General features: G+C 42.1%; 2 protein-coding genes across 11 annotated transcripts in view; both read right to left on the bottom strand.

The window, feature by feature from the left end:
• Nucleotides 1-5,916, bottom strand: part of Cyb5r4 (cytochrome b5 reductase 4) — a 68,330-nt gene extending 62,414 nt beyond the window's left edge. For 6 of the 7 annotated variants that reach the window (XM_087560269.1, XM_087560268.1, XM_087560270.1 and 3 more), the window contains exons 1-2: nucleotides 5,703-5,906; nucleotides 1,246-1,399 (exon numbers count right to left, since the gene is read on the bottom strand). In XM_087560269.1, the coding sequence (XP_087416395.1) occupies nucleotides 1,246-1,399; nucleotides 5,703-5,777 (229 nt within the window). In that variant the 5' untranslated portion in view covers nucleotides 5,778-5,906. 7 annotated transcript variants of the gene reach the window in all.
• Nucleotides 5,917-8,050: 2,134 nt separating this feature from the next.
• Ripply2 (ripply transcriptional repressor 2) lies at nucleotides 8,051-12,287 on the bottom strand. Of its 4 annotated transcripts, NM_001436526.1 has the most exons (4): nucleotides 12,190-12,283; nucleotides 11,874-11,952; nucleotides 11,479-11,543; nucleotides 8,051-8,327 (listed from the first exon to the last, which is right to left on the bottom strand). In NM_001436526.1, exons 1-4 carry the CDS (start codon nucleotides 12,273-12,275, stop codon nucleotides 8,171-8,173), a joined length of 387 nt encoding a protein of 128 aa, NP_001423455.1. In that variant the 5' UTR covers nucleotides 12,276-12,283; the 3' UTR covers nucleotides 8,051-8,170. The 4 variants fall into 4 exon arrangements, with proteins under 4 accessions (NP_001423455.1, NP_001385671.1, XP_087418974.1 ...); NM_001398742.2 differs by having other exon boundaries at nucleotides 11,874-12,283; XM_087562848.1 differs by lacking the exon at nucleotides 11,479-11,543 and having other exon boundaries at nucleotides 8,132-8,327; nucleotides 12,190-12,287.
• Between the last annotated feature and the right edge of the window lie 778 nt (nucleotides 12,288-13,065).

Below are 13,065 nucleotides of genomic sequence, written 5' to 3'. Positions count from 1 at the left end.
TTTTAAATATTGTTTACATTTCTTAATTTTAATTAATGGTAATGTTAAGAGACATCATGTAAACAAAAGCCTTTTAATATTCTCAATAATTGTTAAAAGATTAGGGGTTATGTCAAGATCCCAAAAAAAGTCTGAAAGCATTCAGGTAATTAAAGTAAACATATTAAAAATGAATTTTTGGTTTTAACATTCAAACAATATTAAAGTTCTAGACTACATTTAATAAATGAATTTAATGTCTATCATGTTTGGAGAAAGTATTATACGCCATTATGAAACAGCATTTTTACTTAAAATTTTTACCATTGTTAATAACGTTAACCCTCAAATAGATATTAGGAAAAGATATGTTCATAAGGTAAAAACATGGAGTAATTCACCATTTTTCAACTATACAGGAGTTTCTCTAAGCCTTAGTCTAAGTACTGTGATGACTTTGCCCTCTTGTGTTCAATAAAGAAACTGCATCACCAATTTCATTATCATGTCTACAGACAGATGCTTATCTACTTCTAACTGCTGAAAGGGATTAAAATCTACAACTCTGAATGGAAATTTTAATTCTACTCCCCGGTTCTTCTAATGTCTGCTATATGCTTTGAAGCTTTGTTACCATACATCAATATGGTTGTAATGAAAGGCTGATTATGTATGTGTAGGTGTGAGTGTGTACATAGGAGCATGTACACTTATGTACATGTACATGTCTGCACATGTATGTGGAAGCTGGAAGTTAACTTCAGCTGTCTCCTCATTATGCTTTAAGACAGTCTCTCATTGAATCTAAAGCCCATCAACCTCTGGTCTCCAGTGTTCTCATGAGTGTGTGTGTGTGTGTATGCATGTGTGTACAAGCACATGTATAAACACATACGACACCTATATATATATATACATATATATGGTTTTCTTTACAGACTCAGAGACCTTTTCTTCTAACAGCATTCACTCACCAGGCTCTGGGATGGGCAGTTACTGCATATACTGGGTGCCATGAAAGTTTTAACTGTATCGCCTTGGTGTTAAATTTCCTGGTGAACTCATGGTTCCTTTCAAAGGGAACAACATAAGGATCTACAAAAGACTCCATCCTATTTGTTCTATCCCTGCATCAAAATGTAAAGGTCATAGAAGGGAAATGCTGTCCAAAGTGAGAACAACGCTGTTACGGTCCAGTAAGGCAATTTGTGTTTCCACGTCTGAAAGCCCAGGCGAGTTTCTGGAATGTTTAGGAAGCCTGCCTACCTCTTATGCATATCCAACAGTCGTCTTTCTTGTTGTGCTTCTTAAGTTCTTCTTCTGTTACTTCAATTAACCCGCCCTTCAATCCCGTGAAGTCCTTTCCACTTTTGGTCAATCGGATCCAATCCATAAGACTCCTGCCTTGTTTTAAAGGTACCTAAGGAACGGAAGACAAAAGTTACATCTGGTTCTGGGGCGAAGTTGGCTGCTTCCTCTCCCCCTCCTCCATCTGCCTCTGGACTACTTCCGTCTGCTTATTAGCCTTTTAAAAGAAATTCTGGGAAGCATGGCAAGTTTGAGGACATCCTGGACTACAAAATAAGATCCCATCTCAAAAAAAAAAATGAGTAAAATGAAAAAACTAAAAACAATTCTAATAAAACTAATAAAAATAATTTATTTACTTTTGTTTTTTTTTATCACAAAGGGAGCCCCTTTGTCTAGTTCAAGATGTTCAGAAAATTCAGATGCCTGGAATTTTAAACAAAATATTACTTTATCTTAAGTACTGACTATGAGATAGGACTTAGAAATTCTGTCTCACAAATTTTCTTCATAATGGCAGTAAAGTATAATAGACACAGTATTGAATCTAAAATGAGAAATTCAGAATGTCCAGGTCCTAGCTCTGTTACTAATTATGTTATTGTTGCCATTTTGAACTAAAATTTGTGACCTTAACAATCACAAAAGATATACAAAAGACTGGCTGAAGTGGAACTTTAAACAGAAAAATCAAAAAATTACTGTGCAATAGTGTGTTCTACAAACCCACTGACAAAGTATATCAAGCACAGGAAAATACTGTAAGGAAGGATGTGGGGAGGAGAGGAAGCCCTCAATGAATGTGTGTCATCGATATGAGCACGGTTCAGCCATGTCAAGGATTTCCATGACTAGACACAAGGGGATTGGCACAGTCTTGAGTGTGAATGTTGACAGTGTATGTGGAAGCTATTAATCATAGCATCCTCCTCTGGATGACTGCTCGCCTACAGAGACCTTTCACTAAGATAAGCTCAGAGATTGCCTGAAACCAAGGACAGCACCAACACCCTATGGACACCTGTTTTCCCCATACATTCTCTTTTTTCCTTCGCAGTTCATGGAAACTTGTTTTTACCATGGGTACTAGTGACCTCGGCATGATTTTTTTTTTTCTTACTAAGAACTCTCACATTTCCACTCACAGGAAACATTTCATGGCTTCTCTTTGGCATAGAAGAATCTCCACTATTGTTAGTCTGACACTTGGGCCATTACTAAGTAAATTAATGGTGACTTAAAGATATGCACTTCCATTTTCAACTATCTAACTGGTAATAAACAAGATGGCTACCAGGTGACTGAGAGATGGGCAGTACATGAACCTTAGACACAGGACAACAAGACTACTCATGCTGTTGACTATAGATAGCAGAAAAGATAGGACATGGAGTCATGAACTGGGGAAGATTGTTGTGTTTATAACGGTGCCCTTTGCAGAAAATATCTATCAACCCCTGCCTACATGATTTAGTAACACAACACTCAGAGTTCTGTTTTCTTTTACAAAACACATTTTCAAGGTTTTAAGGTGAAAGACTGAATGGTCAGAATGCCCCCCCCCAAAAAAACATACATAATAAACCTGTTATGCAAGGTGGGGGCACACTGGGAGGTGTTTAAATAAAAAATGGCTTTGAAGCTACAAGTTCTCCTGTGTTCTCTATTGCCCTGTGATGCCTTCCACCACATCCTAACAAAGCAATAAGGCCTTGGCTAGATATGAACAGTCCCCGTCTAATAAATAAATCTGTCCTTTATCCATTATCCACTCTCAAATATTCTCTTACAGTGGTCCCAAGTGTATTAACACAGGTATATTAGTATTTTAATTAGTTAGGATGATCTAGTGGGAAATTTCAAGCACCTGTATTGCACAGGGCCACTCTTTACTTGTCCAACCAGCTCATTACAAAGTGCCGGGAGAATGGTACTGCAAACACACAGCACTCAAGGAAGCTTGCATAACTCACTTTCTGGAGTCAAATCTAATTTAGGCAAAATTTACCCCAAAATAAATAGGTCAGTACTTCTGGGGTATACTCCATCATCTAACTCAACACTCTTGTCCCTCAACTATGGTAGTCAGACCCTCCATAATCTGGTCACGGTTTACTAGCTCCATGTTTTAGCCTCAACTCTCTATCAAATTCTTTGACCAAATGGGTGGTCAACGGGTTCCCCACTGGTGTCAAGCACTTGCTCACAGTATTTTCCTCCCATCTAACTCCAACCCTTTTTTGGTGATAATACCCTACTGAAGTATAGAGTATAATTGTCTGTTTTCTGATCTGTGCTGCCTGTGAGACAAAGTTCCTTGAAATCTGAGACCACCGTTCAATACACCACACTGTCTTATTTCCTTCTGTTGCTATCATAAAACACCATGACTAAAATCAACCTATAGAAGAGAGAGTTGAGGGTTGGGGATTTAGCTCAGTGGTAGAGCGCTTGCCTAGCAAGCGCAAGGCCCTGGGTTCAGTCCCCAGCTCTGGGAAAAAAAAAAAAAAAAGAAGAGGAGAGAGTTGATTGTGACTTATGGTTCCAGAAGGGGGATTCCAGATGGCAAGGAAGGTGTGGTGCCAGGCAGCCAGAGCAGGGAGCTGATTAATCATATAGAAATTGCACACAGAGATGAATCAGAGAGAACACACTGGAGGTGGGTGAGGCTGTCAACCTTCAAAGCCTGCCCAAAGTGAATACTGTTTCCCGCCAAGCCAAACCTCCTGAAGGTTTCATAATGTTCCCAGACAGCTCCATCAAATGGGTATCCCATGATCATATGCCTTAGCCTATGTAGGGCATTATACAGTTTCTCAATAAACACTGAACAGCTATTGCATGAGGAATCTGTTTCCCTGTAAGATTCAAATTGGTGAGACTTGAATGAAAGGCGGAGGGTAAGTAATATTTGCTGAGCGCATAACAATGCTGTGCTATGGAAAAATATCATCTCACTTAGTCCTATGAACAAGACATCAACACCACCACCAACAACAAAAGAAAAAAAAAACAAACAACAACAACAAAAAAAAAACTGGTCATCCCTACAACACCTGAGCCAAACAGTGAATACGATGAAGTGGTGGGTTTTGGAAAGACATCTCTCTCCTACTTCAAGTCTATTCTCTTAACAATTTGTCAACCTCTCCGTCTGTGTTCCGTTTTTGAAAACTTTATCAGACTGTTTCATCCAGTCCTAACTCAGTCTCTCGAGGGATCAAGATTGTCTCATTTTATAACAAAAAAATTAATCCCACCTGAGGTTCCTAGTAAATTACACAAAGATTTTACTTTGCCCTCTTTTCTGCTACCACATCTAAGGAACTTGTTACCTTTGCCTAGAAGTTTTCTCCTTTAACTGAAGGCTGAGAACATACCCATTTTAATGAAGAAAGGCAGATTGGCTTTCTCATTCTGCACAGGGCAAGCTTTGACTATGGAGCCAAGCATTTAACTTAAGGAGAGCAAGATTCACAGTCGATGGCGGGTGAGCAGCCACACACACACAGCCTTGAAGGAAACGGTGTAATCCTATCACAAGCTTACGTGACTGATGCAGACTTTCATTAACCTATTTCTTTTTACCCAGAATGGAGATAGTAAACACCCCCATCTTCAGGGTAACTGTGAAGATTCAATGGACACAGGAAAAGGACTCAAGATACACGCAGCCATAGTGAGCCCACAAAACATCCAAGTACTATGTATGAATAAAGCTGGAACAGACACTTTCAAAAAACAAATGAAAAACCTCCACCCCTTTTCTGATCAAAGGTCAAAACCCCAGATCTAAGTGGAGAAAAAGTAAAACATTCAGTGAAAGTCTTAAAGTCATATAAAGTAAAACTCAAAAAAGAAATCGAGTAGCCCAAGAAGACAGAAGTCTCAAAAGAAAACACAAGATGTGGTCACAAACTTAAGGACTACCAAAATAACATTCAGCAAACAGCACTGGCCTTGCAATGAATACACTGCACAATTTTTGTAGAATCTTGTAACTATATACCTGTATTTCCACCTGCTGCTCACAGTAACCATATTCAACAAATAGTCAAGAGCACGGTACCGGACTCAGAGTCAACCAGGGGTGTCCACAGATGAGGCAGAGCTGGAACAATTGGTTCTCTTATACACAGAGGAGTGTGACGTGGAAAGGTGACACCAAATTTGATGGGAGGTTTGCAGACTCCAGTCTTCCCTAGCCACCAGTCTTTCAGATAAGTCTCTCTGGCTGCCACTGCTCAGCCTTTTCCTTCTGACCATAAAGAACAAAAGACTGGAGAGGACAGCCTGAGGCAGAAAAGCAACCACGCCGGAAGCAGGGTACTGAGTAGACCTACAGAGGACAACTTCAGCAGCTTGAACAAACTCGGGGTGTTTGAGTCAGTAGGCGAACGGCCGTCGCCACTTACCTTGCTACGCCCCTGGGAGGCAACGCGCTGCTGGGAGCCGGGGGCCGGGAAAGCCTGGGAAGGGACGTTCAGCATCCTGGGCCCCCGGCTCGGGCCGCATCCGGCCTCCGCCACCGGACAGGCTCGCTTGGCCGGACTCCAGCGGCCACCACTATCTGTGCCGGCTCCTTGGCCTGGCCGAGGCCAAGCCCCCGACCCACTTCCGGGGTCGCCAGGGGTCAGGAGCGTGGTGACGCAATCACGCTCACGGGAGACGGGGTGGGGGCGGAGTCAGAGGATGGGAGGGGTGGCTGTGTGGGGAATTGGAGGCAGCGCATGCTCAGTTTGGTCCTAAACTTCAGCACCACAAGGAAATGACAGCTTTCTGCCGAAAGATCAGAGAGTGAAGCTGTTCCCCAGCCTAGTGCTGATAGAGGCCGAAAATCCGAAAATCATTTCTGGTAGAACAAGAATGCCAGGGCCTGCCTCTTGATAAACAACACCATCGGACTGCTTAAAATGTGGAAGAAAACAACACTATCAAAACGTCCATGCTCCTGTAAAAAAAATACTAAGCTCTAGGAAAGAGGACTTCACAACTTCATGAGCTAAGAGGCTGAACGCAAGCAGACTCTGCTGTGCCTTAAGAAGAAAACTTCGCCTTTGGGGAACCTATCTGGAAAACGAGTAAAAGACGTTTCCAGTCTCCTGCTCTATTCACACATTCGCACACTCTTCCTCCTCCCATAGCTTTTCACTTTCCCTGAAATCGTCGAGGAGCTCAGTCCTAAACTGATTTGGTTTTGGTGTCATCCTTGTTCTTAATGGTTTATGCAAGTTCATTTTAGTTCATTAAAGGAACATTTTGTCTGTTTAAATAGGCTTGGATTTCTGTAAGAAATAAATGACCATATCTAAACCATATACTGTGTGTGTGTGTGTGTGTGTGTGTGTGTGTGTCTGTGTGTGTGTATACACACACACATTAATGGGCATATAACAAAAGACAGGCCACTTTATACTATCCTAATTTGTTAACAAGAGAAGCACCTAATGTTGTGGGCCCATGTTGGTGATACATTGGGCTTTCTTTTGCATGTCTCTAGAATACACAAATGCAGAGATAGAATCCAATAGAAGGAGAACATTTTCCCAAAGAACAGTTCTACATAACCTATCCATTCCCTGCAGGATACTAATTTTTCCTGACTCTGGACACATTGTTTATTTCAATTAGCTCCAGAGTTCCTAAAGTCAAAGTTGTGATAATGTGGTTTAATATTACGAGGGAAAGTCTGGGGATATGCTAAGTCACTCAAGCCCAAGGCATTTCTTAGCGGCCTAATTGCCTCTCGTCTCCACCTCTACCCATTTTTATTCTGAAATACTGTGGAAAAATATTTTTAGTATATTGCCAAACAAGTATTGGACTTGCAGTTCTCCTGCCTTATCCTCACAAGTAGCTCAGATTATAGGTTAATAAAATATGTTTGTTTGCAATTGAACTGTTGACCAGATGGTTAAGTATAAACTAAAAGGACTTCATGATCATACTTTACAATGTCACCCTAACCATGCAAATTGTCCATTGTCCATCTCATTAAAGGATGGATTAAGTTTTCTTTTGTGATGGCTACATAAGAAAAAACAGTCACCAAGAATTTATTTTACTCCCCATAAGAAAATGTTTATGTGAGAATATTGTGAGAAGGGGACTAGAGCAAAAGACAGTGGATAGCGTTGGATTTTACGTCCTTCAAATCTTAGCTTTATCCAGGACAAAAAATAATAATTTTCATGTTCTCAATGATTTTAGACTCCATACAAATAATTCAAATTTAAACCTTTTTTAAAATTATAGTTACAATTATGTTGGATCTCTCAACATATACAGAAAGTACTGGACACCAGATTAAAGACAACAGCAGAATGTCAGAGTGAGAGTCATGCCCCTCCATACTTAATCACAGACCTTAAGATTTAAGAGACCCAAGATTGTTTTTCTCTCTCAACTATAGATAATTACTTAAAGCATCTTCACTATGAGCTAGCAAACAGATTCTAATATATGTGAGAGTAGCAGCAACACCCAATTTTCTTCACTAACTGCCATCTGTAACTAAACATCCAACTGTGATCAATAGAAAACACCAGACATTACAAGAGCCAGCCTTTCAAAAACCCATATAGTATTGTTTCTTGAGAAATTATAACTATTTTAAGATAAACTTGCAATTTAATAAAGAAACCAAAAAAGTATCCTTTGGGAACCACAAATATTTATAACACAATTGGGACATTTGTACATGATGTCTATCTTAAATCCCAAGATTTAATTCTAGTGTAGGGACAAAGAGAAGCCCAAATACTATAGTTATTACAAAATATTTTATTAATAACGTATATACAAATAAATTAGTTTTAAAAAGTTATGGTACATTTATGTACAAAATTCAGATTCTACCCAGCTCAATTGTCAACAGAAGGAACTAATTAGATTGGTTTTCACAGGCCAGCCCCTCTACGTCATCTTCACTATCAGAGTCTTCATAAAACGAAATTGTAGCTTGAATTGGAAAATTTTTCAGAAGAGTTTCTGCTTCTTGGTATAAGTAGTCGTAACACTTGGACTTGGGCCAGAATAGTCTGAAAGAAGCAGACAACATACTTTCCATATGTCCTCACGGTCGGGATCCTAATTGTCACCAAACAATTGATGTCCACTAGCTCTCTCTGCTTAATAATTAGTTTTCACACTTTGGAGACAGGGTTGAGAGCTGCACTGTTACGGCTTTCATGGAGCCTGCTTGCCAATGTACAAAGGTCGATTCTCTGACATCTTTATCCACGATAAAAATTAGATTTAAAAACTGGCTGGCACTCTATAAGAGGAAAATCAATGCTTATCTTTCTCCATTTATTATGTAAGTGTTTATTCTTATAAAATTCGGAAGGTTAGACTTCCACTCTCTAAATTTCTTCAGAAGGCAAATGAATCCCACCACTCCCATCACACACGGGGATGATAGCCAACTACACAAGGAGGGCAGGATGTCTGGACTCTGAACAGGCTTCAAGTACCCACCGTCCAGCAGAAATGCAGTCCTTAGTTACAGATATAGCCAATATGCTTGATCAGAAATGTACAAGGATAGTAGTTTTAAAGTCTAGACCTTCACAACTTGCTAGGTGGAAAAGCTGCTCCAACACCAATCTTTCTTTCCAATTCATCTTTCTCTCCCATCCAAACAATCTGGGAACACTATATCAATGTATTGAGAGTGACGTAGGTTTAATACAGTTAATTGACAAGTAAGCATCCTTATCTCATAATTTAAAAATTTCACCATTATTTAATCTGACCTGGTGGCCTTATTTTATTTCTCACACAAACAAAAATAGACAAGGCTGAGCTGACGACTATCATGAAGTCACTTCAGTGTAGGTCAAAGAACTCTGTCTACATATAACTGAGTCACTCTAACCAAAGATAGATTATACTGTGCTCAGTGTGCCCAATTTTAACAGACAGAAAGTTAGGCAACAGATTTTACATATATTCCTAGTAAAACACATTAAAAAAGCATAAAGCATATAATTAGCATTAAAAGCATATAATCTAGATACTTACGCAAGTAGCTGTCAATTATGCATGCAATAAACGTGATAGTGAGGTTCTACCAACCTAATCTACCAATCAAACAGAATAAATCACTAATCCTACCCTCAAAGAAGAGACCTCTGAACAAAAAGTGTAAGACACAGGATACAAGTCAAGATAGAAATTGATAAAAGTGAACTGAGGAAACCACAATTAAATGGTTCAGCAGAGAAAGGAATTCTTTACAAAGTCACCAAGGTATTTTCTAATATGTTGTTGGAACTGCCAATGCCCCCAATCGGTTGGTATCATCACGAATGGTCAGACTGCCTCACTGTGGACAGTTCTCTGAGGTCCCCCTGTTGTGACTCTGAGGCCTTCCCTTCCTCCATTACCAGGTGGAAGCTGGCTTGCTCTTCCTCTCTGCCTCCTTGAGAACTCTCGCCACTTCCATCCACACTTCCTCACCCATTTCTTCATTCCCCACATCTGCACCGTCACAGCACAGCGCTCACCTGGTGAGCAGCCCCATATTTAGGAGTCATCTGGCTTTTTAGCAGTTCTGCACCCACCTTCCCAGTACGTTATAAAGCCCTGCTTTGTCTCCCACATACTTCCTACATTCACTAAGTCCCACCTCCTTTCCTGATGTCTTTGAACCTCTCCTTCGTGTCTCACTTGTAACTTCTTCCAGTTTTGCTTTGAGTCTTTATTCAGTCCCTCAGTGATTTTCTGAAACTCTGACCTTATCATACCACTATTCTGGCTAAAAAATCTATAACCATCAACACATTCTACAGTGTAGAGCCCATGGGTTTCTGGACAAAACTCTGTATGCAGATGTACAAGATCTGGCCTTTTACTATCTTACAGCCACCACTGCAGTTACACATATCCAAGTTCCTGGTCCCTGGAGCTCCAGCAGGAACCACGCTGCTCCAAGACCTGATATCTCTTTTCCGATGACATTTCTTTGGATTAAAAAAAAAAAGCCCACTCATTTGATTCTTGGAGACTCATCAGTAGTAACCATAACTAACTTATAACACACCCTATGTGAGCTTTCCCCAACCCTTCAAAAGTAACATATTTTATGCCCTGACCTCACTTCAAAACTAATCGAAGTAAGGCTTAGTGGTTACGAGCACTGGCTGTTCATCCAGGGATCTGGGTTCTGGACCCAGCATCCTTATAATGGCTTATAACCATTAGCAACTCCAGTTCTGGGGGATCCTACTCCCTCTTCCGACCTCTGTGGACACAAGGCATGCACATGGTGCAAATACACATACATGAGCAAAATACTCAGACACATAAAAATAAGAGGGGACCACAGTAAACTCAATTCCACTTATCATTTGCTTTCCCCTGTGTCCTTCAATTACTTTTAGCATATGTAGGTAACCAACATATATCAACTATTGTACACCACTTATAAACACAGGCGTAGGCCAGGCTTTCTTTAACACAGGCACACAGGGCTTCTTTTAACAGTCCTGAGAACACGGCACAATCAGAAACATTTTGTCTCAAATAAAAGCTACAAAGAATCTTATAGAAATGCTGGCTTCCTGTAGGGAATGGAGGAGGAGAAGTAAAATGAACAAAAAAATAGTAAAAAACAAACCAGAATTGTGAACAGCTGAACCAGCCCTGGGTATTCTAAGTGTCAAGCATGTTCTGCTACAGACCCGTTATTGTCCATCCCATGTCTCCTTTTGGTTTGCAAGAAAGTAATAGGTGCACTCTGCATGCAGTGAAGCCAGTTTTAGAGTGCCCCTTTAGGATTAAAAATAATAAAATAAAAACGCAAAACAACTTTTCAGGTATAAGAGGTCTCTGGTCTTACAACCCAGAGCTTCCTTCGGGGCAGGTAAACGCCCTTACCAGGGAGCTACATTCCCAGCCCCAACGTTTCTTTTTTCTAATCAGCCTGCTTTCTTTCTTTTTAGCCAATTCTGTTAGCATTTACTCACCATCCACCAACTGGATGTCTTTTACGTGGTAAGTCCTGTATTTTCCCATTCTGTGAGTAAGAGAATCCTCAGGGTGGGAACGCATAATAATTAAAGGCAGGTTTTCCAAGAGAGAGAAGCTGGGGTGCCAGCTATTAAACCAAGCTGTGTGATCATGCCCCATTTCCCTCCTCCTTAGGGCTGGAGTTGAAGGAGACCTCCATTAAGGCCTGTCACTCACCTGACAGGGTGTTGGTATTGCAAAAGCTTCCTGGAAGCTTCAATCATTCCCGGGCCGCTGGGCAACTAGGAAGAAAAGGAGTAATCGCAGTCACCACGCATCTCTTTGTAGAAATTGGTAAGGTGTGTGACCCAGTGCTTCTGGTTCAGGTAGGGGTTGTGACCCTGAGCCTCTCTCTACAACCCAACTCTTCCACTGCAAGTAAATGGCTGCAGCACTGAAGCGAATGTCCCAGCCCGTGTTCATACCCACAGGGCCTGGGGCTGGCACACTGTTAAGCACAGGGCAGATTGGGAGCACAAGCCACTTGGGCCCTCACTCCCCAGGCCTGGATTGGTGTTCTGGAGTGGGAATGCTCTGCAGCCTGAACCACAGCGGACCACACTGTCACTCACCACCTCTGCAGCACGAGGTTCCGCCAGCTCCTCTTTCTCGCCAGGAGTTCTAACCCACGGTCTCCAGAAGCCCTCGGACCTGCAGGATAGCAAGCGCAAGCCGCGCACAAAGAACGTGAGCCGAGCCACCCGACTCAACTCGAACTTAGCTAGGGCACTGGGCACGGGCAAAGGCAAGGGCGACGGGTACGGGGCGAGGGCGGAGGTAGAGGGTGCACGGGGCTGAGCCGGGGCCAGGCGGTCCTCGGGCTCCGTGGTCGGCAGGCACAGGGCGAGGGTGGAGAATGCGCGGGGATGGATCCAGGCTGATAGGTACCCGGGCTGCGCGGGCGGCGGGCAGCGGCTGCGCGAGGGCGAACGTGCTGGGCTGTGCGCGCTCTCGGCGCTCTCCGTGGTATCCATGGCCGGACGACCGCTTCAGCGTCGCAGCTCGGCTTTATCTAGCCCTTGCAGACCTTCGCACCCCAGCCGCCCTCGCTCCGCATAAACAAAACGGCAGCGCGTGAAGGCGCCGCGGGCCGCGCGCCGGTGTGAACGCGTGCAACCTTCCAAATGGCCCAGGGACCGGCTGCAGGAGCAAGTGTTAATAGCCCCCTGACACACGGCCTGGGAGAAAAACAGCATGCGCCCAAAGCAGCCAATTTCCATGTGAAGAGGTTAGGAGGGGATAGAATTAAACGATTCTACACGTTTTTGTGTATTTCTGCAAAAATGCCCAGGGCCTGACACTTGGCTTGGCTTTTTGGCCAACAGCAAATGCAGCTGGTTCTGCCGCAGCCTGTGTCCTACAAACTGGATATGGAATGAGAAGAAAAAACAATAGCCTTAATCCACCCCCTCTCCCCCGAACATCAAGCAAAGACACATAGGAAATATGTGTAGAAATATGGATCAATAATAAATGTATGTTTTTTAAACTTATTGATAAGTTCTGTTCACAAGCTCCCTATTATTTGAAAGGGATAGAAAATCTTGGGCAAGAAGAGATGAATCCTGAAAACCTGATTGTTACAGCCAAGGGGGACTGAGACGGTTGTCATGTGGTCTCAGTGCCTTCTCACAGTCTCGTGGTGATTTTCTCTCAAAATTTGGTCAGTATCTCTCTCCAGTAAGCCCTGGGTGGGCGTATCATCTCTGCATCTCTGCCATCACTTGGTATTTTATCAGTAGATCGTAGTTAGAAAATACTTTT

This window comes from Rattus norvegicus, chromosome 8 (assembly GCF_021556685.1).
Source record: "Rattus norvegicus strain SHRSP/BbbUtx chromosome 8, alternate assembly SHRSP_T2T, whole genome shotgun sequence".
Taxonomy (NCBI): Eukaryota; Metazoa; Chordata; class Mammalia; order Rodentia; family Muridae; genus Rattus; species Rattus norvegicus.
Note: the sequence above shows the minus strand (reverse complement) of the source record. Positions and strands in the feature narration are given on the sequence as shown.